We start from the raw sequence: 23,558 nt of genomic DNA on the forward strand, positions 1-23,558 counted from the left end.
ATGCTTCCTCAGAGTGAGCTGTCATACAGCTTTTCATATGAGCATGTCTCACATGGAGGATTTAGGCACCTAAGAGAGGTACAGCTTCTGAGGGAAACAGCAAGTACTTCTCTGATATCCCACTTCATTGCTTTGAAACCTGGAGGAACCCAGAATCTGCTTAGCTAGGAGATTAAGTTGATAATTCTTCACAAGAATTATCCCTTTCTTTCCCCCTGTATTTTAGACCATAGTTTTTGTGACATCTTGTTGTATTTGACATTTTTAGATCAGGATATGAAAATTAAGTTTCCCCATTTCTCACTATGTGTGGCTTACACGTCACTCAGAGGTGGTGCTTCTGCTGTGAGGCCATGGAGATCCTAAGGCTCCTTGTTAAAACTCAGTCTTCGTTGCAAAAAAGACAACCTGTTTTCATTTCAGGATAATTGATCAAGTTTTGAAAAACATAAAATATTCTGGAATAAAAGTGGCATAATTTTGCAATATTATTTATGCATTTGCAATTATCTTAGAATAGCTGTTGCAGAATGATATATTTCTCTAGAGATTGTCTTGTAAATTTGTCTTTGTAATTTCATGCTCTGGTCTAGCTCTAGCTCTGTGAAAATGAAATTTTAAAGTTACAGTAATTTCTTTGTCATGTACTAAAGGCATTCTTGATAAATTTTCATGAATGCTAAATTCCTACTGAATCAGGGTCATCCTTTTTCCATGTCTGAATTTAAAGTAGGTATTTTTTGCTATCTTTTTGGTAAGGATCGGTCTCAACAACCACTGTTACTGATTCATTCCTTCTTCTAAGGGAAGATAAAGGGATATCTTAATTCATATGTATGTATGTACAGGAGTGGTCTTATGTTATTAAATATGAGGAGTTTGTAAAGTCACAGACAATTAATTCAATGCAGATCTAAAGTACCACTCATTTCCTAAAGAAATTTCTGTGACAGTCATGTGTCACATTTGCACTTCATGTAGGTTATAGTCTGTATACTAGCAGATTTGCTCTTTAATTTCTAACTTGGTTCTTGTTTATTGTGGGTATGTCAACCTACAGTTCCAAACTGGTAAATAAATGTGTGTTTCATAAATGTTTCTAAAAGCCCTTATCATAAAACCCTGACAACAAACAAAATCCTAATTTAATGCACTAATGACAAGCCTAAAACACCCACTTGATTAGCTGGGATAAAGGAATATAATTAACAGGTTTAATGTCTGTTAATATGCAGGTGATTTCTGACCTTGCTCTCCTAGTTTTTTCCTTGAAATTGTGGCACAAATAGTATTTCATGTTCCTTAGTCATCTATTTACTACAGATTAACCAGAGGATAATTCTACACTACAATCAAGCCATATATTGCTATTTAATTAATGTAAAGGGATTACTACTAGGCTGCATAAGATCAATTACATTTTGCAATCTTCTACAAAATCTGAAAATACATTTTCTTAATGGGTACAATGTCAAGTGTGTTTTGCATGTGGTGTTTTTTGGGGAGTTTTCTTTACTTTGAGTTTTCAAGTGTTTTTAATCTCTTCTTTTAAAAAAAACAAACACATTTTAAAAGAGAATTTGAAGGCATGTTTTCAGCATGGTATTTCTTTTGACTTTTTAGCATGTCACAGGATCTGTTGTACTTTAGCTGTATTTTGTCTTTCAGTTTTTGTGTTGTCATGACATATGTTGATTGGCGTGGGAGTGTGTCATCAAATAAGTGTATTTTCTTATTTGTAACCACAAAAAGAAGTGAGTTTAGCTGTATTTTAAGTGGGATCTTTTGACTCAAGTTCTCCACCTGCTCAATAGAAGCCTCATGCTTTTGCATGAGGTGTGATGACATCTTGGATGTTCATTCATAGCATATTCTGTTATGATTCACAGACTGATTACATAACAAAAGCCTTCCAGCAGTTCTTTTAAAAAATAGCTACTTCTACCATATCAGTAGAGCACATTTTATATATTTAAAATATGAAAATAAACCAAGTGCAATTACTTCATAAGTTAACTGCCAAATATTAATTAAGGAAATTTATTCAAAGTGTAATTGCTGAAAATAAGAATTAGAGAAAGGGTTTTAAATGTACTTAAAATTTGTCAGTTTCTGAAGTTGCGAGTAGTTCTTTTTGCCTTAGAAAAATTTACCTCCAAATTTCTTGTTTGCACAAAGTGTTTAATGTTAAATCTCCCCTTGGAAATGTGAAGTGTCTTATAGAGAAGCATATAAATAAAATTAATTTAGAAAAAGGAATGTGTGTTCAGCATCTTTAGAAAAATATTCCTTCACAGTAAGTTAATTATTATGATTTTGTTCATGATGCTGGTGATTTAGTCAGGTTCATTGTGTGATAAGTGAGTCTCACACTCACTGGGTTTATGACCTTTATATTTACACTAGGGTAACTGCACCTTTAAATATCTTGATTGAGTTACCAGACGCTGTTTTGTGCATGTCTGAAGTGTCTGTATGTACAAGATTGACTGATTATGATGGTCTACTGCTGTTACTAATTTGTTTCCCATTTCCGATTGGCTTTTACTTTTTACAGCTTTGAGCAGTAATTCAGTCCCCTACGCCTCCCTGATTGGCTCTGTGTCCTCCCTCTCTAGCCAAACTACCACTCAGTCCTTATATGATAATAACTCTCTCCCACGATTCGCTCGAAAAGGTCTAAACATCTTTGTCTCTATTATTTTCTCTGTTCAAGCACTGTTTTAGATGTACATCAGTCCACCTCCATTTCTGGATCAATCTAGAGTTCTCTTGTGCCTTTTCACCCACATATCTTCCATAGGGGTGCTTGATCTGGATCAATCCATCTAATTATTAGATGACTGTCACCCACACTCATTTTGAGACTAGCATAGTCCTCAGTAAAATTTTAAGAAAATGGGAGAGAAGCAGAGCTGCAGCAAATAAATTAGTACTTAGAGACTAATTTTTTTAATTGAAATTTTTAAGGAATCTCCCCACTGATCTGAATATTCTGCTTTGTTAGTTGACTGACAACTTGCCTTAATGTCTTACCACCACAGATGGGCTATGAAGATTCCCTAAAACATATATATAGGGTCAGAAGAATTAGGACCAGTGCTGCTGGACATTATTTTGCAGTCTATTATGATGCTTGAAATGTCAAAGAATCCAAAAGAAAACAAGAATTAAAAACAAAATTAAAATAATTAAATCACATAGTATAGTGTGACTGTGTTGTAGCCACATGGTCATTTTCAGCTATGTTTAAAGGAAATGCAAGTCAACTGTCTTAGGCATGCTCTTGAAAGTCACGGTGACAAAGCAAACTGCATTGTGCAACATGCCTTCCAGCTTGAGCCCCCTTGAGTGTTTTCCCTTCATAATTTCAAGAGATTCTGGGGTTCACTAGCTTAACTTTTTCTTGCCAGCTCTGATTTCTTCCCTAAGCTGTTGAAACCTCGCTTTCATTTTAGGTGTGATAGTAAAAAATATGAAGAGAAGAATATAAGCATTATGGAGAAAGCTCATGAAGACTAATAGCTTGAAATAAATATGTTCACAAAATTTTGCTTGTTAAATCTTCAGCTGGCAGATTGTTCTAGTTGACCCCACATCTTTTCTGTCTTTTTTTTTTTTTTTGCCTTGCTGTACCCCCTTACACACCCATCTGTACTTCCAATTCTTCTTTTTCACTTAGTATCTTCATCAGTGGACAAAGATGTTTACACCTGAAGTAGATTGTAGGTACTTTTAGGGGTTGATAAATGGGGTTTCAGATTAAGCATATTTTAAAGTACTAGTGCAGTTAGCATGTGTGTCCAGCCAAACTGTACAACCCCTGCCTCTACAATCTGCTACTAGTGAAAACATTTTTGAAGTTCTAATTGTCTTATGTCCAATGTTGTCTTTCTTCAGTGACTGTTGTCTTAAAGCAGTGATGCATGTTGTTCTAGTCATTCATAGCTGCATGTCAGACACCTCAGAATTCTCTAAAATATTTCAGTATTTCTAATTTAGAGTACACAGTCAGTCTTCTATACCTTGATGCATTCTTATTATTACTATTATTATTAATCTTCAATTGTTCCATTTCATTATTTTATACTTTATTTTATAATAAAATAGTTAGTTTTATGTCAGTTTAGGTTTCTTTTTTTTTTTTTTATACCATTTCCTTTGCAGGTTCAGGTGTCTCTGGTTACCCTGGTAACCTTCATTATTCTAGTTCGTTTTTTCTTGATTATGCATAAGTCGCTTTGTTTTCTGTCAAAACACTATTGTTTCCCCTTTAGGGCTCTTTCAGTGTCTGTTTCTCAGCTCACATTTCCTCATCTATTTTAACAAATTTTTCATTTCATGCATTGTGGTAGAAGGAGTTTGAAATGACATTAAAAGTCATTACTCAAAGCAGAGGTCAACATCAGGTCTAACTCTCATTTTTCCATGCCTAGCTAAACTCATTGACTTGTATGACAGTAGCTCTTTCCTCTACACTAGGAATGTTAGCTTTGGGAATATGTTTGGGGACTTCTTTTAATTTGGCTTCAGAGCTCATCTATGCAGAGCATGTCCTGCTTTGAGTAACCAAACTATTTGCCTGCTTCTCTCACATGTGACATCTTTACTATTTACACATTTATAGACATTCTAACTACTGCATTTCTAAATTTTAGAGCAATGCCATCACTGTAGTTTACTTTAAATTTTGTTCATCTTTCTTGTTCAACAGGTATGGCCAGTCATCCCCCAATACCTATCTTGGAACTTGCAGATCACATTGAAAGGTTGAAAGCAAATGACAATTTGAAGTTCTCACAGGAGTATGAGGTAATTCTCCCCACTTCTTCACTATTCAAATTTTTAATGTCATGATTGCTGTTTCCCAAGACTTCTCTCAGACATGGTGCCAGGTTTGTATGATATTAAAACCATGGTAAAAAATGGTGTAAAATTACTACATTGGTGAGGTGGCTCCTTTGCTCATAAAATCCTCTTCTCTTTTTACAAGGATACGTGTCAGGCAGATTCTGTGGACACATACACATACACAAGTAATGTGTGGATGATAGAGCATAGATTTGTTTTAATATAAACAAACATCTCTCTTTCCTGAACTTTAAAGATCCTTAGATTATTTTTTAAATCTCCTTTATAATGTTGACAGGACACATACAGTAAAAGCTCCAAAGAAGGTTCAGTCCACTGCTTTAATTTTACATGAGAAAGGTTTGCAAGTTCTTGGTATCTCTTCTAGTGTAGCAGTTTTAGGAACTGTATTTTCCTCCTGTCAACAATACCACTTTTATAAATTGTGAATAATGATATAGAAGAGCATGAAAGAATTTAACTGGAACACAGTAATCATTTACCAGCCATCTTGTAAATAAACCATGGAGTATATAGGTATTGCTATAGTGGAGAATAACAGCCTCTCAGGTCAGTAATTTGTGGCTAAAGGGACATAGGGAGCTATCCATTAAACCTGGTAAATTATAGCTGTTACTTTAATATCAAAATATTGTCTATGTCAAAAATACGTGGATCAAGTATGCACTGAACCATCAGTAAAGAAGTGCTTCTATAGATGAGCTATAGGTGATTATGTCAGTGATCCAAGGATTAACAGCTCCCAGAGGGATCACTGGCACAGTACTTTCTTTACGATCTCTCGTGTCACTAATCCTTGCTTAAAATCCTACAACAGTTTGTCAGCATGGTGGAGTAAAAGCCTGTGTTGCTCTTATTTTTTTAGGGACCACATATTAGTTGCATTTGAAGGTTCGTATGGACACTGGCAGTGCAATAAAAAACACTCAAGATAACTTTCATGTTACTGTTGGATATATGGAAACCCTATACATTTCCATTGCATTTTAAGTCTTGACAGAAGATGTTAAAAATTAATACCAAGTACTATGATAAAGAACTACAATTTTTTTGTTATTATTATTTAATTGAATGCAGTATTCAGAAAGTCTTTAAGGATGCTTTAAAAGAAAATCTCATTAGATTTTCCTAAAATGAAAATATAGTTTCAGCTGTTTACTGTTGCAGTCACAAAAAATGTGGGAGAATCTCTTCATTTTTCCATGTGTAAACCCTGTGTTCTTATTTATGAAGGTTGTAGCATATAAATAATCAGACAGGGAAATTTATGTTGCAGAATGTTCACCGTTATAAAAGATAACATTTGGTACAGATTTTAAAACTATTTTCTGTTGTACTATGGGAAAATTAATAGGTTTTTCTCTGTAGAAAATTCCAAGTCATTTGCAAGTCATATAATGTAGTATAATTTTTATACAAATAAACAATTCAGCTGTACTACATCTTGAACATGGTGGGGAGGTGACATGATTTCCTTATGCTGTAACAGAACTCAAAAGTTTTGGTGTTTCGTATTATTTTTTTCTTAGTTAAGTAAGTAAAGTCATCTTGAGAGTGTAATTTTAATAATTTATAACCATTATTGAAAGATACATTAAATCATTTGATTCTTAATATCTTCTGTCCTATAGAAGTTTCTCTAGTCCATGTAAACAGGACAATTTTCACACACTATTTTTTTTTTCCTTCATTTGTTTGGGGTTTTTTTCCTTTTTTTTTTTTTTTTTTTATCTTTACAAAACATGCCATCTGGAACAGAATGGTCAGACATTCAAGATTAGACTGTGGGTCAACAAGCTTCATTCATCTTTCTTTGCCCAAGAAGGTTCAACATTTATCATTGAAATTACAGCTTTAGAGATACCACTTCATTTCCATCTAGTCCAAGATTCATCCATTTTGAAATAGAATTAATGAAAAGCATTGCTATTTGGTTTCATGGTCTACACTAGGCAGTGGACTAAAGCTGCGGTTTGATGATCTCTGTAAGTCATCTCCGTGTCTTGGCTGTGTATTCCTGTTGTCTCTCTTGTGCCAGTCCTGGCACTAGCACATGTGCAGCTGTTCAAGGATTATCTCAGGAAATAGATTCAGCTGAAAACTAATTGTTTTATTTTTCTTTGCTGTTTTCAATTGGATCAGTTCCCTGAACTAGCTCACCACATGTCTGCTTAAGCTCTAGTGCCAGCAACGGGAAGTGGTGGGTATATTTGTGGTCAGGGATTGGGACCTTCTACTTCAGCAGCAGTTCTCACTAACATCCCTTAAACAATCTTTTTTAACCTGATTGCAAGGCAGAAAGAGGTACAGATGGTAACTGTTCACTCATTATCGCTTCAGATAATGCTAGAACTGGTGAGACAGAAGGAAAAAGAGATACTTCTCATGTTTGAAAGTTCAAAGTGTAACATGCAGCACAAAACTACTGACCTTTATTGATACCAGCAAAATCCTCCAATTAATTCCTGTTTAGGGAAGCAAAGAGTTTTCATTAGTCACCCTTGATAATTTCGTTTTATTTTAAATAATGTCCTTTCCTCATTGGCAGGCAATTATTTTATTTTACTTTTTGTGAAATTGTTTGCATTGCATCGACAAAATTCTTCAAAGATGCACTGATTGTATTCAGCAACTGTTACGACAACTTTGTGATACCATAAAGTAAAACATATGTTGATGGCTTTCTGATAGACTCTGACTTCTCTTCCTTCTATCAGGAAGTTAGCACCATTTCTAAAGAACATTTAAATTATTTTTTTAGCACCAACTACTTTGTTTGCCACTTCAAAAGATTTACTAGTTTCACCACACAAACACATTTTCTAAGAAATGCCCAAGTACTTGTTCCTCTTCCATCCTTGCCCATGTTCCATTCCCTTACTTCTGATCAGAATTTCTGATCAAAAGTCAATACAAGTTTGATTTATTCCTTTCAGAAGTGTATCCTTTTCTTCCTATTTCCACTTTCTCCCAAATCTCCCTGATTCTGTACAAAACAGTATATTCTCCTGTGTAGAACACCTTCTAGGTATATAGTCTTTTCTAAGGCACAGTGTCATCAACTGTACTGAAGTTCCTACTTCTACAAGTCTCCAGAAACTATTTTGTGGTGTCTTCTTCAGGGCATCTTCTATCCCAGCTCTTATGGCATGTCAGCAGAACAATAGAGATTTCTTCCATTGTACTTCTTTCACAAATTTACCTTGAGTACCATCTTTAATGGGACAACGGGGGCCAAGCCTCAAGGACTATTACTGTGACAAGATTCAAATAAACTTATAATTCATGCATTGCATAGAGTGGGCCTCTAGAGTAATGTTGACTTCTCAAAAAGTTAATTTCTACTTCAAAATAAATTTTTCATAATCCTTCATTAATTTTTCGTTAGCTCACAATCCCCAAGCCTAAACAAAATGTTGGTTTATTCTGTTAACATCACATATCATATCATCAATGTCACACAGTTCTTTTCTCTAATTTAAAGGCAGGATTGACCCCAGCTGATTACTGGGAAGCTTTTGCTGACTTTTGCAATTTCAGTGGAATTTTTATGTAATGTTAGGGTCCATATGGACTTGACAGTTGCTAAGCAAAAATCTGCATTTATAAGATACTGACCTTTATATTGTATCTTCTTCTTATCTGAGATTTCAGAATTTAAAAATAAAAAGTGGTCATGGAGATAAACTAAATAAAACCAGTAATGTTCTGCCTACTCTATGATGTATTTGTCAAGTCATTTCCTGCTAAGACAGAACAGAAAATCTATTCCCCCCAAGCAGATTTCTGAGACTTGTGTAAAATAATTTACACAAAACATTTATTTTTTGAGGTCTGTACATAGAACTCTGCACCCTTAAGGAAATGGATTCAGATTCGTACTATTTTTGCATGAGAAACTGTCACTACAGCACAAAATTTACACTATCAGACTCTGTGTGTTACTGTATGATTTACTGTGAATGTGTAGGTATGCACTGGTTTACAAATGTTAGAAGAAGTTGTATGTAATTTAATGTGTTCTCTCATCAGGTTTCTTTCTGTAAATTGCAGACAGTCTTTTGCTTTAAAACTGAGTATTGGAAAACATGAAGATGCATTTTGGCTTTTTTTTTTTATTGTAGCTTTTTAGAATCAGTTGATAGGATTTGTGATGGGAACACAGTTTACTCAATATGTTATATTTCTCTTTTTGTATCTCAAGCTGCAACAACATAAACACTGGATACTAAAACACAGTAAATCTTGCGTAGTAGAAGCACATATAAATCTTATTATCAATATAATACATTTTAGAAGTCCAGGAAGAACAGATAATCCACTGAATGAATCTCTATCAAAGGAACAGCTGCACTGAGTTGCTATATCATTGTAGATAATAGTGATTCATGTGGAAAAATCAATTTTTTTTCTCAGCAAAAATACAGTTTTGTTCTTTTCTCTTACAATGCTTTACTCTTTCTAATATTCCAAACATCATTTATTGCGATTTTTCTAAGTTTACTTTCACAGGATGTGCTCCATTTATTGAGAAACAATTAGCGTAGTCAGTGAACGATGAAAAGTTGTCTTCTTATTAATAGCACATATACTTGTATTAACGTAGGTTGTTTGGTGCTTAGTTCCACCTAGGGTAGCATCCAAGACAGTGGTATAGTTATGGTAGAGAATTTTAAAGACATAGTGCAGGAATTTGAAGTCCTGCTATTCAAGATTTAGAGCAGGTAATTACCTCCTTCCTTTGTGCTGTGAATGCTGCATTGGGATAACAGCATTTGTTTATGGTTATATAATTAATCATATAAAAGAAAGCTGGTGTTACATATTAGGATGCAACATTTTGGTCTGATACCTAATGCTTTTTAGCCAAGGAATTTCAGACACAGTTTTATTAGTCAAATAACTATCAGAAAGGAGAGTGTAGCCAGATGAGGGTTTGGCCTCTTCTCCCAGGCAAAAAGTGACAGGACAAGACAAAATGACCTCAAGCTGTGCCAGGAGAGATTCCACTTGGACATCAGGAGGACTTTTTTTTACTGAAAGTATTGGAACAGAGGAAGGTGGTGGAATCACCATGACTCAAAGTGTTCAAGAAACAACTGGGTGTGGCATTTAGTGCTGTGATTGGGGTGCTGGTGGTCAGTCTTGGAGGTCTTTTCCAACCTTAACAATTCTATGATTCCATCCTGTAGTAAATATCGGTTTTATTCTGTCCAACTGAAAGCAGAAATATGTATAGAAAGAGAAAAGTAGTGTACTTGAAGCAAGAAAAATTATTCAAGGACAAACTAAGTATGTCATTATCTATAAAATTGGGTTTTGCAGGAGCTTTTTAGAAATATTAATTTGCAATAATTTTAGGGGCTTACAGAGAAAAATGGAGGAATCAATGAAGAATTTCACTCTGGTACACTTTCCTTGAAATAGAAAATGTGGACAGTGCTTTAAAAATATGATTAAAAGCATGTTGAAAATTTAAAGTAGCATAGTGTCTCATGTGAGACAATTATAAAATTTAGTTCATAAGACCTGCTGTGTTTCATACACTATATAAAATGAAACAGCAGGATGCTTTAACCACAGAAATATTTAAACAAAGCAAGTTTTTTTCATTATTCAGGTATTCATCTGCTCCTGATATTTATTTTCTACCTGAAGTTTAAGTAATTCCCAATTTTCAACACAAAATTATTTCCATTAAAACTGGTTATGATATCATGGTCTAACATAAAACTATTTTAATTGTAGGTAGGGAATAACCATATTAGGTTTGAGACAGATGGTAAAGAAATACAAAGCAATGTGATTTCTTTTAAAAACTAGGGATTTTATAGCTTTTTGAAATAAAGAGTTGCCTTTAATGATGTTTTCAAATAATGCTTATTTTCCTCTTTAAGCTTTCTTTAGTTGTATGCTTATATAACTTATTTGATTCCACTGGCATCAGGTTTTGCATCAGTTCATTTAGTCATAGGAATATTTGCTTGATACTGTGAAGAAATTTTTTTTTTCTTCTTTTTGAGGGAAATCTACAAAAAAAATTTGGAAAAAAATGCTTTTTGTCTTTCTTGCTGCTCTTTAACAGTCAGGTCTCCTTCCTTTGAGAGCTAACAGAAAATACCTAATCTGCATTTTTAACTGTTTATAGGACAGGATGCAAACTCATATTCAAGTTCAAAAGAAGTTTTAGCCATATGTGGAGGTTTTCCCCCATATTCTTAAAAAATACTCAATTTGCAATTTAATGGGAAAGTCTCTGTCTTAATTAAAAAAACATAATTCCAGCTGACAAATTTCCACAATCATGAATTAATGTTCATGCATCTAGTATTCACATTTTGGTAATACAGTATGTAAATCTCATTCTATCAGAAAATTTCCTGCATATTACAATAGCATTCTATTATAGTTTCATCATCTATGGTATGAAATTCTCACAGTTGCTGACATTTTTAAATGAGGGTCAAACTGTTAATTTCTCTGCATAGCTGTGTACTTTATCCCGTTGTTCTGAGTCTGCATTGACATGCTCTCCAATTTTTCTTTTTCACTCTACTTTGCCTGCCTGGTCTTAGGTTTCTCCGTGAAGCAGTGGTCATGGGTGATTTAATTCAAGCCACAAGCACTGCACATACAGTGCTTGTAAATGCTTTACAGGACATGCTTCCTTCCTCTTCCTGGCTTGTGAAAGCTATGCAGTATATATTAATATCAATCCCCACATTCCCCAGAAACTTAAAACTGCTGGCTTCTAATTTGCTGCCGTAGTGACCCTTGGAAGAGCAGTGTTCCAAAGCAGGCAGGCATGTGTCAGCTCACACCAGGAGGGGTGATGTTTTGTCATACTCCTTTCTTCCTTAGTGCTGAACCATGATCCAGTCCTGGAAGACTCATGTCAGGGAACATTTGCCTCTTGTTTAAGTGGCACAGTGAGTAGGCACATAGTTTACTGGAGGGAGAATGTTTGAAATTCTGGTTTGGTTACCACCAGAGCATTTTGGTTACTATGATTAATAGTCAATGAACTATTTTATGGACAGTGCATTGTGATAGTAAATACTGCTCAAGTTTTTTCTTACTAACAGATCACACTTGTTTAAGCAGACAGTCATTTAGAACACACTAGATAAAAGATTTGTCAAAGCATTAGAGGAAAATAGCAGTATTAAAGATATTTTTATTTCTTTGCACAAAGCACCCATACTACACTGTTATGCTGTGAAGAAATCCACTTCTTTATTAATGACAGCTTTATTGAAGGCAAGCTTTCAGAATGAAAATACTAGAAATCCTAATAAAGTGCCATCCATTAAACCATTAAAGCACTCATTAAAACTGTTAGTACAGACTTGCTATTCATGAATTATTGGTCTTTCACACTTCTGAAATGTGTCTGCCAATACCACTCAATTCTTTGTTCCAGTGTGGCTATTAAGCCTGAGGAAATACAGATTAACTTTCTTTTGACAAAATGTTGCTTTATGGGAGGATGGTAAGGCCACAAAGTGGTTCAGTTTGGTAAGGAAAATAGGAGAGATTAAAGTTCAATCCATTTGCCTGTTTCTGATAATTTATGTTAACTATGTCTGCATGTAGACCTAAATATTAATCACTAAACTACACCATCTGGCCGTACATCATACAATGTATATGTTTGGGTTTTTTCTTTGTATAGAACAGTAGCTTTAGAATGCTTAAACATTAAGGAGTGCAAAGTGGAAGAATAATACTGAATATGGAACAGTTGAAGCTAAGCTTCAAATTTAAAGTTTTCTTTCTGTAAATTCACATGAAAAATAGGTATAATATAGAGCTGAAGCTGTTTCTCATAATGTATAAGAATCTCATACCATCATTTTCAATGTCTGTGCATCATCTTTGTATATGCAAAACTGCAGTTTAAACTTACTGTTTGCAAGCATTTTTTATCATTATTTTTACATCCAGTTTTGTTTTTTATGATTGAAAGCCAGGGTTCTGCAGTCCAGGCTCAAAAATAGCAGCATGTTAGGCAGCCAGTTTATTCAGTTATTTTCTAGTTTTCTTGTCTAATGTGAAGAGAAAGCATATGTGACATCTTACATTGTGAAGAAATTTCTAGAATATTTTGGCAGTGTAGGTAAAAACCTAAAAAAGACAGATGGTCTGCTTCAGTTATGTGTCTAGAACATTGCAGAGTAGTGTGCTTCATTCTAGGGCAAGTGGACTGTGGTTTAGATAGCATGTTTCCGTATATGTCTCTCAAAAAATACTGACTGGGTAGTCACAGACATTATAACTGTGCATTATTCCTGGTCAAATTAACAATTTTATTTTAAAAGGTAATTAGAATATAATGCACTAATACATAGTTAGCATCTTCTGTACTATGTTTGTGTTCTAAATTATTACCAGAATTCTAAGATAAATCTATAAAAATTATTTTCCAAAGTTCTGAAAACCTGACCAGTAATAAGAAATATAAGTAATAAGTAATATGTAACCTTTAATAAGTAATGTAACTCCTGCATAAGTTTTCTTATTCACCTTCATTAACTCAAAAAGGAAAAGAAGGGAGATTTGTGCTTAGAGAAGTCATTATGTAAATTTTATTACTTTTCAAGTCATATGATGTAAGTGAATTTCTGGCCTGCTGATAAAGAGGTATATTACATGTCTTAAATATAGTATATATGTATATAACTACTCTTCCCAGCGCTGATGGAAATGTGCTCCAAATTCTTTCTCTGCACCTTTGATGAAATAAATAGCACTTAGGAGTAAAGATAAAATACTCATGTTTTTAAATTACACGGTGCATTCCTGCTTCAAAATTCTACCAGCTATCCTTCTCAGAGTATGGGAAAAAATTACTAGAATGAACCTAATTGTAAGGAAAAGGAATAAAAATTTTACAGACTGAAATTAGTGAATAAAATTTCACCATTTGCTTTATTGATGAATAAGAATTTCACTTTGCCATGAGAAAAAGTAATATTTTTGTTGGAGAAGGGTGAAGCCCTACTCTTGCATCAGATCACTGTGTTTATACTTAACTACAGCACAGAAGTTATGTCTGCTTTTGCAAGTGGAAAAATGCTAGTTGGGAGATCTTTGTCTCTTTATAGGCAAACAAAATAAAATAGGGCTCCAAAAAAATAAAACCAACACAAGTTTTGCAAATCTCTTAGTCGTTAGTCTATATGGATACTAACTTAATAAGTTCCTAATACTATTGGTATTTTAAGGTATGTTAATCGTAGTCATGCAAATTTCTAAGATAGTGAACCCAAATAGTTTGGTATCAAAAACTGTGTAGAAGGTTAAAAAATGATGTTCATTCAGAGCTGCATTTAAGAATGCCTTTTGAACTGTTAGTGACACACATAGTGGTACAATTCAAATGAATCATATCCAAAGCACAAGTAGAGTTTTCATAGCCTTCATCACGCTACCAAGGATTTACTTTCTTCCTCATTCCTCAAAATGGTCCCAGTTAATTTCCTTTTGAGAGAGGAGCTGCCAAGCACTGTGTCTCAGTTGCTGTAGGTAAAGGGTGAGACAGAACCTGAGCCATCCCCCTTCTCTATTCTCCACAGCTAGGTTATGTAGGACTTCATAACTTCCATTTTATAAAATTTAATTGAACCTGGGGTACTGGTTAACAAGATAAGGCACCTGTTTTTCTGAGGTATTGTTTTCCTAAAGACAAATGCTTCTCTATCAGGCAGCCAGGAAAAATGTCTAGGGTTTTTTTTTAATAATCTCAATAAAGAAATGAAGTCATTCTCAAAATATTAAATAAATAAATAAGTTGTATAAAATATGTCAAGATGCATGAGAATGAAGCAATTTTCAAACTGGCCAAATTATCGGTGTAAGGGATAAGTCCTAGTAAGATCACATTCATTCATTTCACACATACTCGTTATTGTGGTAATACCTGCTCAGGTCATGGAGGGAAGAGTCAGTAAAGCTATTGGCATGATGCTGTATGAGAGCATGGCTCTCCTGACTTGTGCCATGTTGCTGGTCTGCTCATGGAAAATGAACATAGTGTTGGTGATCTGCCCTGCTTTGGTTTAACTGCATCTGCCAGTTCTTACCAGGATTAAGCAGAGGGCATAAACCTCAAGCTGTAGTTGTGTATTCATATTGATGAAACAATTTTAAGGTCTCTAATGTTACAGAAAGGGAAAGTAAAACAATAGGTGGTTATTCATGACTTCTCAGTGTGAGATGACCTTTCATACACCCACTACCATAGTGAGCATAAACAGGTACCATCTGTTACCTATTTTTTATCACTTTGCTGCATATGTACTTCAACCGTAGAGGTAAAAGTAGTAGTCTGAACTTTCCCTACTGGTGAAGGATGAAGGAGTGTTGTTAACGCTTCTGTAATTCCACCCCGGAACATGAAGGACACAGAAAATAAACAGCAAATCTGGAAACACGTAGATAATGTAGTTTATGAATAAGATTAGTTATGTTTATGAATAAGATATCATTAAAATTTCAAATATGCCTGAATTGCTTACTTATTTATGACTCAAGGAAGTGAAAAGCAAGTTTCTTTATGTTGTCTGTGAATGAAACACAGCTAGTTTCCTGAGCAACCCTAGTATCATGGGCTGACCTGCCATCAAAATGAAAGAATAGGAACATTGTGTTTCTTTTGGAAACTTTATCAGGAACCTTTGGGGTTTATTTAGTAAACAGGACAGTGAAATTTTTGAACATGTCCACTTATTAATAAAGGCAAAAATATTTATTCCTCTTCATCCCAGTGTTTTTGAGATTAATGATATTTATTCATTCTCTGTTAAGCTAGGACCCCTCACTTGCCAATATGAGTGAAAAAAGGGTGGATAGGTTGTTTTCACTGAAGAAAAACCCCCGGATTTTAAAACCGTATGGTTTAAACTCATGGAAATTTCAAATGCATAAATACAAAATGGTTAATATAATATGATCAGATACGTTACAATGTGTCCTGAAGTAATAATTTTATTTCAAAAGGAAATTATTTCCAGAGCAAACTTGGGAGTTTAGTTTGTAATTGTCATAAATAAAACAATTATCTAGTCCCTAGCTGAAAGTTTCCTTTCCTTTTTTTCTCTTTGTCTTTTGAAGTCTATTGATCCTGGTCAGCAGTTCACATGGGAACACTCTAACCTGGAAGTAAACAAACCAAAGAATAGATATGCGAATGTAATTGCATACGACCATTCTCGTGTTCTACTCTCAGCAATAGAAGGTAAGGAGACCTTTAAAATTAAATTAAATAAATCCTAAAATCTAGAATGATTTTACTAATCAATATCTTTATTAGTAGTGTAAAGAAGTGTTAATTAAAGTACTTCCAGTAAATTCCTGTAATGACAATCCTTTTGTGATGCTTATTTTCAGTAATGTATTATGAACTTGCACTAAAATGTACATTCATGTGTATGTGGATGCATCAGTTCCCAGTGTATATGCCAGTGAGTTATCTAAAGTAAATTAATATTGCTGTTTACTTATACTAACCTTACAAAGCCAATGTAGCAGTAAGCAAACATACTTGAACTGAGGGATTTGTTGATCAATGAAATTACCAAGATACCTGCTCATTGAGTTTTGCTTTGCAAAACCTTACTGTGGGAAAAGTTTTTCAGCTCAACTTCATGTTCTCTGGGGAAATTTTAAAAACCCTCTCCTAGAACTTTAATTTCCAATCTAAATGTTAAACTAGAGTTTTTAAACAAATGCCCACATGCAGACGATTTTGGGAGTATCTCTCTGACTGAAGACTGTGTGATTGTGTGATTTAGTGAGAGCTTTTCGTTGTATCTTTCTTTGTTAATAAGCTTTCTAAAATCTTAAACACTTCCAAGTTTTATCTGAAGCATACTGTTGCAGGTAGTCAGCCCTAGGTATTATGTCTTTTAGCAAGCATCAGGACACACTGGTTTTCACTCAGAGGTTTTTTTTATTTTTTCCAGTTCTGCCTTACTATTAACCTGCACCCTGGGTTGAAGACAGATTTTCAGTTTATTCTATGATGTTGACAGTCAGGTATTAGTGATGGCCATAATCAAACAAATTGTATATTTAAATTACACAATTTAAGTGAAAATAAGATTTTTCTTTTATTAACTCCAACAGGATTTGAATAAGATACAGAAGATAGAGGGATCTGTATTCAAGGTCATAGTTAATTCAGTCATACCATGCTACAAGTTAAACTGTGCTTTAATTTACAGCTATAAACACCTGCTTATCTTTGGCTACTCGAGACCTAAAGACACTGAATTTTTGGGCGTAATCCACTTTAATATTAGTTGCTTGGTGAAGAAAAAGGCAATCCCACTGACTGAAGTTTAGATCTTTCCTTATTTATTGCAGCTGCATACCATAGGCTTTGATAATACAGATAAGAGCTTCTCAAATGCATTAGCAAATTTTAATGATTACCTTGAAGAATTTGCATATGATAATCTGCTTATATTTGTTCCACCTTTGAGGCTCATAGAGCAGTTCTGACAAGATTTTTTTACAACATCACTGAAGGTTTTTCATATTGTCTTGTAAAATAATATCACTGTGTAGAAACCTTCTTCTACCTGGTAGAACTACCTGAATCAACACTGAAGAGGGTATCCTAATTAGCAGCATATATGATGTAACTCAATAAATATATCCTTTTCTGTCACACTGGTCCAGACAAGAAGTACATGGTCTGAATATGTCAGGAACAGCAACTGAACAGCCTTTCTGAATGTATGTAGAGTTCTTCAGAACAAATTGCTTCACTCAGAAATAAGTCTAACTGGCAAAAAGAAGAATCAAGTCTTACCAGGAATTTTGTTTGGAAAAAGAGTTGTGTAAAGGAGGAGAGAAGGAGAGAAAGAAAATTAAATGCAAACAAATTTATTTGTTAATTTATATTCTAGATGACTGTCATTTTTCCCTTTATGTAAATGACACCTGAAATTTGGTTCCCTTAAAAAAAAATGAAGATATTCAGAGAATGAGAAGCAAATTAAAGAGGCAAAGCAGAAAATGTTAGTCAAAGTAATTGAAAGTATGAAATTACACAGTACATTGGACTATCTTTTTACATAATTGATAATAAAAATACAAAAAAAAAATTACATTGCACCTGGAAAAGATTGAGTATTTAAGGAGCAGGGACAAAATGCAGCTAAACTGTAATGTTTTGCTCCCTTTTATAATAAGAAATACTGTGATGAGGATAAAATTTCTAAATCTTTCATAGTCAGTTGCACTAAACAGAGAAAAATATTATAACCTTTTGTAATATTAGTGTTAGATTTAAAAGCATAAATGGGATATTGACCCATTTCATGATTTTCATTATTTTAAGTATTTTCCCAGTCTTTACATTATGATGAAAAAAGCATATGGTGAAGAAATAAAACATTAAATGTCTTTTTATAAAATTATATTTAGTCTTGATAATAGAAATAATTAAGTACATAATTATCCTCTTAAAAAATGTTATTCCTGGGATTTTACGTGATTGGGTAGATGAAATTTTATGTGGGTACCTTCATAAGTTTAATACATTGGTATTAGCATTTAGTAAAAAATACTTCTATTCCAGGTTTTAAGTAGATATTTCAGATATGAAAATACAGTGTGATCAGCACTTTATTCTGTTTACAGCTGTTCTTCTTTTCATGTTACCAGGGAAATCAATATTTGGAATATTTCTTAAAAATACATTCTTCTTTACCTATGTTACTATAGAACTTAATCAGGACCTAAATTTGGACTCCATTGTATTTTGCTACAATTATCTGGAGAATATTTGGTTTACATATGGGCCTCATGTGCATTTCTTTTGTGGATACAAGAAAACTAATATTATTAGTGAGGTTTGAATACTAACTGAGCCTTTCTCATAAGAAAAGCTCCATTTTACACCTAGGCAGTTGCTTACTCTTTAAGAGCAAATATATATGAAGAAAAGACTAAGCATCTGCCTAACTGTAGTCCAACAATGATTGAACATTTTGCCTCAAGAGTTTTGCAGAAATATGGAATGTTGTAGTTGGTACTTCAGAGTGAGACATCAGGCCAGTTTTTTTGCAGTAGCAGAACTCTGTAGCCTATTCAAAGTGATTACTAGAAAGTTTTGAGAAGCAATTAGCAGAGATTTGAAATTACTTATTTCCAACTATTGATAATATCAAATTACATTAGCCCTGGAACACAAGGCTTACTAACACTTTCAAAGTATTTATTTTGGTAAATAAATACTTTATAACTCCTGTTCAAACCTGATTTTGAAACCCCAATAAGTTCTTGACCCCTCTAATTTTATACAGCATGGAGTTCCACAACAGAATTGGTCATTTCACAGCAATACTTTCCTTATCACTGTTTAAATTTTATTACTTTAGATGTACATTAGTTGTCTCTTACATTAGATGTCTCTTTTGAGGGAAAACTCAGGTTGGATGTGGTAATTTGGTTTTCCTCCTGAAAAGAAAATTTTACTTGTAAAATTTTGTTCCCATATTCCTGAAATCTGATTGAAGTCTTGAAATCAGTTCATATTGTGCTGTCTTTGGCTCCTTTTGAGATGGACACTTGGAAATTTTAAAGTATAATGACAGAATGTTAGAATGTAGTGAATTTTGTTATATGCATCTAAATGAACGTAAGGGAGAATTTAATGCTTAAAAGACAAACAGATTGAGTTAAAACAGCTAGATCTGTGATCTTCAACCTCTAAGAAGTAAGTAAAAATTCAGGGGGTAGAGAGGGAATGGATAAACATTCTGCATTTTAGAAAGTCTTGCCAATTCTTGCAGGAGATATCCATGACTAAAAGTCTTCTGTATGTGGATAATAGATTATTCACATAATGCCAGGTATTAAAAGAAAAAAAAAACATAAAACTATCATATTTCAGCAGGGTAATTTTTTTTTTTTTAATTTGGTCGGGAAATTTAGTGACTTTAAAGTGCTGCTAATACTAGAAAGCTCTGACTGTAATACAATGGTCAAGAAAGAAAAGACAAGAAGCTGCTGATACTCTTATTTGTTTGATGGCCCATTGCCAGTAAATTGGCTTTGAGTATGCAGACCAAGATTGTAAGATTTCGAAGTTGTTTGGAGTGTTGTAACTACCAAAGAGTCATGACAAACTATTTGCACTCTCTCACATTGTGTTTATGTTGCCTTCTGCTAACAATACATGCACTTAGAGTAATCACATGGCCCCTCACCCTACAAGTGTGGAGAGCCTTAAAAACAACAAAAGTATTTTGGTGATGGATACATAAATATCCATACAGAATATGGATACAGAAAGATTGGTAAAGTAGATTCCCTGGTGTTAGAGCCACATGAAGTAGGTTTCATAGAGCAGACTTTGTGGGTCTTTCTCAACAACAATGCTGAGACAACTTTTAGGTGTTTGAGTCTACTGATACTGTAATAGTTATATCTTAAATGCTGCCATTTTTTGTAACCTTGAAATCTTCTCAGAACAATTTTTCCTGCATATGTAGGTACTTTCCATTGGGAAAAGATTCAAGAAAACATCTGGTGGCTTTGTTCTTGATTGTCTAATGAAGATTTGATACGTGCTTACTGTGCACACTTGTATTGAAACTGGGTTTTGCATGAACTATCAAACCAGATATCATTTAATTTCTTATTAGTAAAGGCACTCATCATGTCTTTTAGTGCATCATTTAGAGTATAAATCAGTATTTCTACTCAAGAAAAAATTCCTTTGGCTGTTAACTGCTGTGTTTCTCAGTGTTTAAAAGTTAGAAATCACTAACCCATCTTCAGACAGCAGTAAAATAATCACAGTACTATCACACTGTGTTAGATTTAAATATCTGATTTGTAGTGTTGTGCAGCATACTGTGGTCTGCACATACTGCCATGCATTATGGATAGTGATGCAATGCTCTTACCTATTATTCTGAGGACCTGCACAGAACAATCTGTTTATTTCCATTCTGGACTTGTTAATACTAGACAATTTTTGGACCAAAACAAAACAAACTCATGCTTCCTTTCTTTTTCCTAAAAGAGCTCCTCCTTTTCCCCGTGTTTGTCTGCTGGTAGCCTTCCTAGTTTCTCTTCTCACCTGCAGATCTTCCAAGTTTCTCATCTTGCCTGCAGATCTTCTACATTCTTAGTTCTTAGTTTCCATACCTACATTTCACTTTTGTCACCTTTTCCTGTTCCTTTCAAATACTTCTCTTCTGTTCTCTAAAACAATCCCTTTCTTTGTCGTGCCTAGTTCTGCATCTTCTGCCTATCCCTTTTTGATACTGCCTTCTTTCCATAAATTCTCTATAATTCAACATTTATTTTTGAGATTCCATATCATTCATCCTTTCCCTCTTCACCTGACTCTCCTAGTCCTCCTAACAGTCTATTCACAATATAGCTATCCATAGGTTTTCTTTTCCTGACATTCCTTTTTCCTTCTTACCTCACTTTGTAGGATGATATGTAATGAATTTTCCTCAGTCTTTGTAAAGGGCCTTCATTTTACAAATAGTCATTACTAGAGTGCCTACATTGGTTTCGTCCTGCTTCATATTTCAGTGAGTTCTTAAAGTACAAATTTGTACTTAGACTGTTTCAATTTGATTATTTCCTTAACTATATGGATTTTATGTAATAAAAACATTCACATAAACACTTGTTACTGGCACCTATCACCTGTTCATTGACGAGGCTGATCAAAGAATGCCAGTTAATGTAATTTTTTTTTTTAATTTCAGCAAAGCTTTTAATACCTTCTCTCATAGTTTATGCTTTTGGACAAAATGTCCAACATAGATCTGGATAAACACATCATGAGATGTGTGAGCAACTGGTTCACAGGTCAGGCACAAAGGGTTACAGTGAATGACATCAGGCTGGTGACCTGTCACTAGTGGGATTCTGCAGAGATCCACCTTAGGGCTGGTGCTCTTCAACATCTTCATAAATTACTTGGATGCAGGGCTGGAAGGGATACTAACCATGTTTGCAAATGATGCAAACTGAGAAAGCTGTTGTCTCCTTTGAAGGCAGAGAGTCCCTACAGAGATTCCTGTAATCAGGGGGCTGGATAATTAACAACCACATGAAGTTCAACAAGACAAAGTGCCAGATTCTGCACCTGGGATGGGGCAACCTTGGAAGTACAAACAGGTTGGGGAATGAAATGCTGAAGAGCAGAAAAGGACCTGGGGAAGTAAGCTGAACATGGGTCAGCCATGCCCTGGTAACCAGGAGGGCCACTCATGTCCTGGGTGGCATCAGGCACAGCATCAGCCAGCCAGGGCTGCTGTCACAACCCACAGCAGAGGGCACATTGTCATGTGAGTTCTCATCAGGCTGAGCAAAGACACTAGACCACAAGTCAGGACTCTTACGCTTTTATTGTAGGCATGCCTTAACACCAGCAACCAGACAACTATTTAGACTCAAAAAGTGTTGTCTAGCAAACCTTTACATTCTTAAAATCTGCTTCCACAAAAGTGGTGGCTAACAAGCCCTTTAATTTTGTACAGTGCACTTACATAGCCCTCACCTCCCAGAATAAACACCTCAAAGGTGCTGGTTAACAAGCCACAACACATGTCCACCATCTCCCCACTCCTGAAATAAAGTTCAGTATGGAGTATGAGATAGAATATGACAGCTGTGCTTTGATCAGACGAAGCAAGGGAGAGAGAGAACAAACACACGTGCAACCAGCCTGTGGTTTTTGCTCTGACATTGTTCAAAACACCAGACGTTGATTTAAACCAACTTCATCAGCACTCTGAGTTCATCATGGTATTTTTCCAACTTGTTTACAAGCATGACAGAATTTTATCCTGTTACTTCACACTATTTGTTCACATTACTAAAAGCACATGTCTTAGGGAAGCAGCACAGAAACAAAGTTTTATTGTTTGATTTATTTTAAATAGAAAGGCTGTTCAGTACTGAGCCTTTGTAAAGGTTTGAAATAATTTCATTATTTGATTTCAGTTTATGAATAAAATGTGAAGTCTCATTAAAGTTATTTAAGATTGTAACTCTCTTCAGGGCATCAAGTGAATCATTCCTAAGGTCTACATTATTAGCCTTGTGGATCTGAGTCTGTGTTGCAGTAAGCTTTACTGTCATCTCAGCTAGTGAGTTCTCAGCATAAATTGAGAGCAATACAGTTCATGGGTTTTTTAATCTTCTGTACTTTAATTGTGGCATTGGCTAATTTTATTTCATTGCTCATTCACTCTTACGATGGAAAAATTAAATTTCTTTGTTCTCTTGAGATATTTGAAAATGGATTGTCTTTTATGCTGAACTGCTCATCTGATTCTTCCCCCATTGTGCTTAATTCCTGTCTGGCTAAATAAAGAGATTGCAGACTCTGGTAGTTCATCACCATAGTTGAAAATGCTACTAGAAAACAGTTACAGTAGAACCATGGTTGAGGAGCTTGGTCTTTAATAGCCTTCTTGTGCAGAAACTGTCTCTGCTTTCATGAAACTTGTAAATATCAGGTTATACTGTATAGATTTCCCTAAATTTGCACTTCAGGTATGCCATCCTAAAGGTGCAGTAAATCCCACTAGTGCCAAAATACTTAGGTAAAGTTCATATCAATATTACAGAATTTGGTTGCTTTGTCCCCTTCTTGACCCATGCTTTTACAGAACAATTGAGCTCTCTTAACTATG

At 34.5% G+C, this 23,558-nt stretch overlaps 1 protein-coding gene across 1 annotated transcript in view; it reads left to right on the forward strand.

The window, feature by feature from the left end:
• The window catches only part of PTPRD (protein tyrosine phosphatase receptor type D), a 369,133-nt gene that overhangs the window by 290,315 nt on the left and 55,260 nt on the right, over nucleotides 1–23,558 (forward strand). The window contains exons 25-26 of the mRNA XM_088054032.1: nucleotides 4,715–4,812; nucleotides 15,988–16,111. Coding sequence (XP_087910158.1) covers nucleotides 4,715–4,812; nucleotides 15,988–16,111 — 222 coding nt within the window. The remainder of the gene's footprint in view (nucleotides 1–4,714; nucleotides 4,813–15,987; nucleotides 16,112–23,558) is intronic.

This window comes from Pseudopodoces humilis, chromosome 4 (assembly GCF_049639895.1).
Source record: "Pseudopodoces humilis isolate 2021_Gansu_Grassland_sample_001 chromosome 4, ASM4963989v1, whole genome shotgun sequence".
Taxonomy (NCBI): Eukaryota; Metazoa; Chordata; class Aves; order Passeriformes; family Paridae; genus Pseudopodoces; species Pseudopodoces humilis.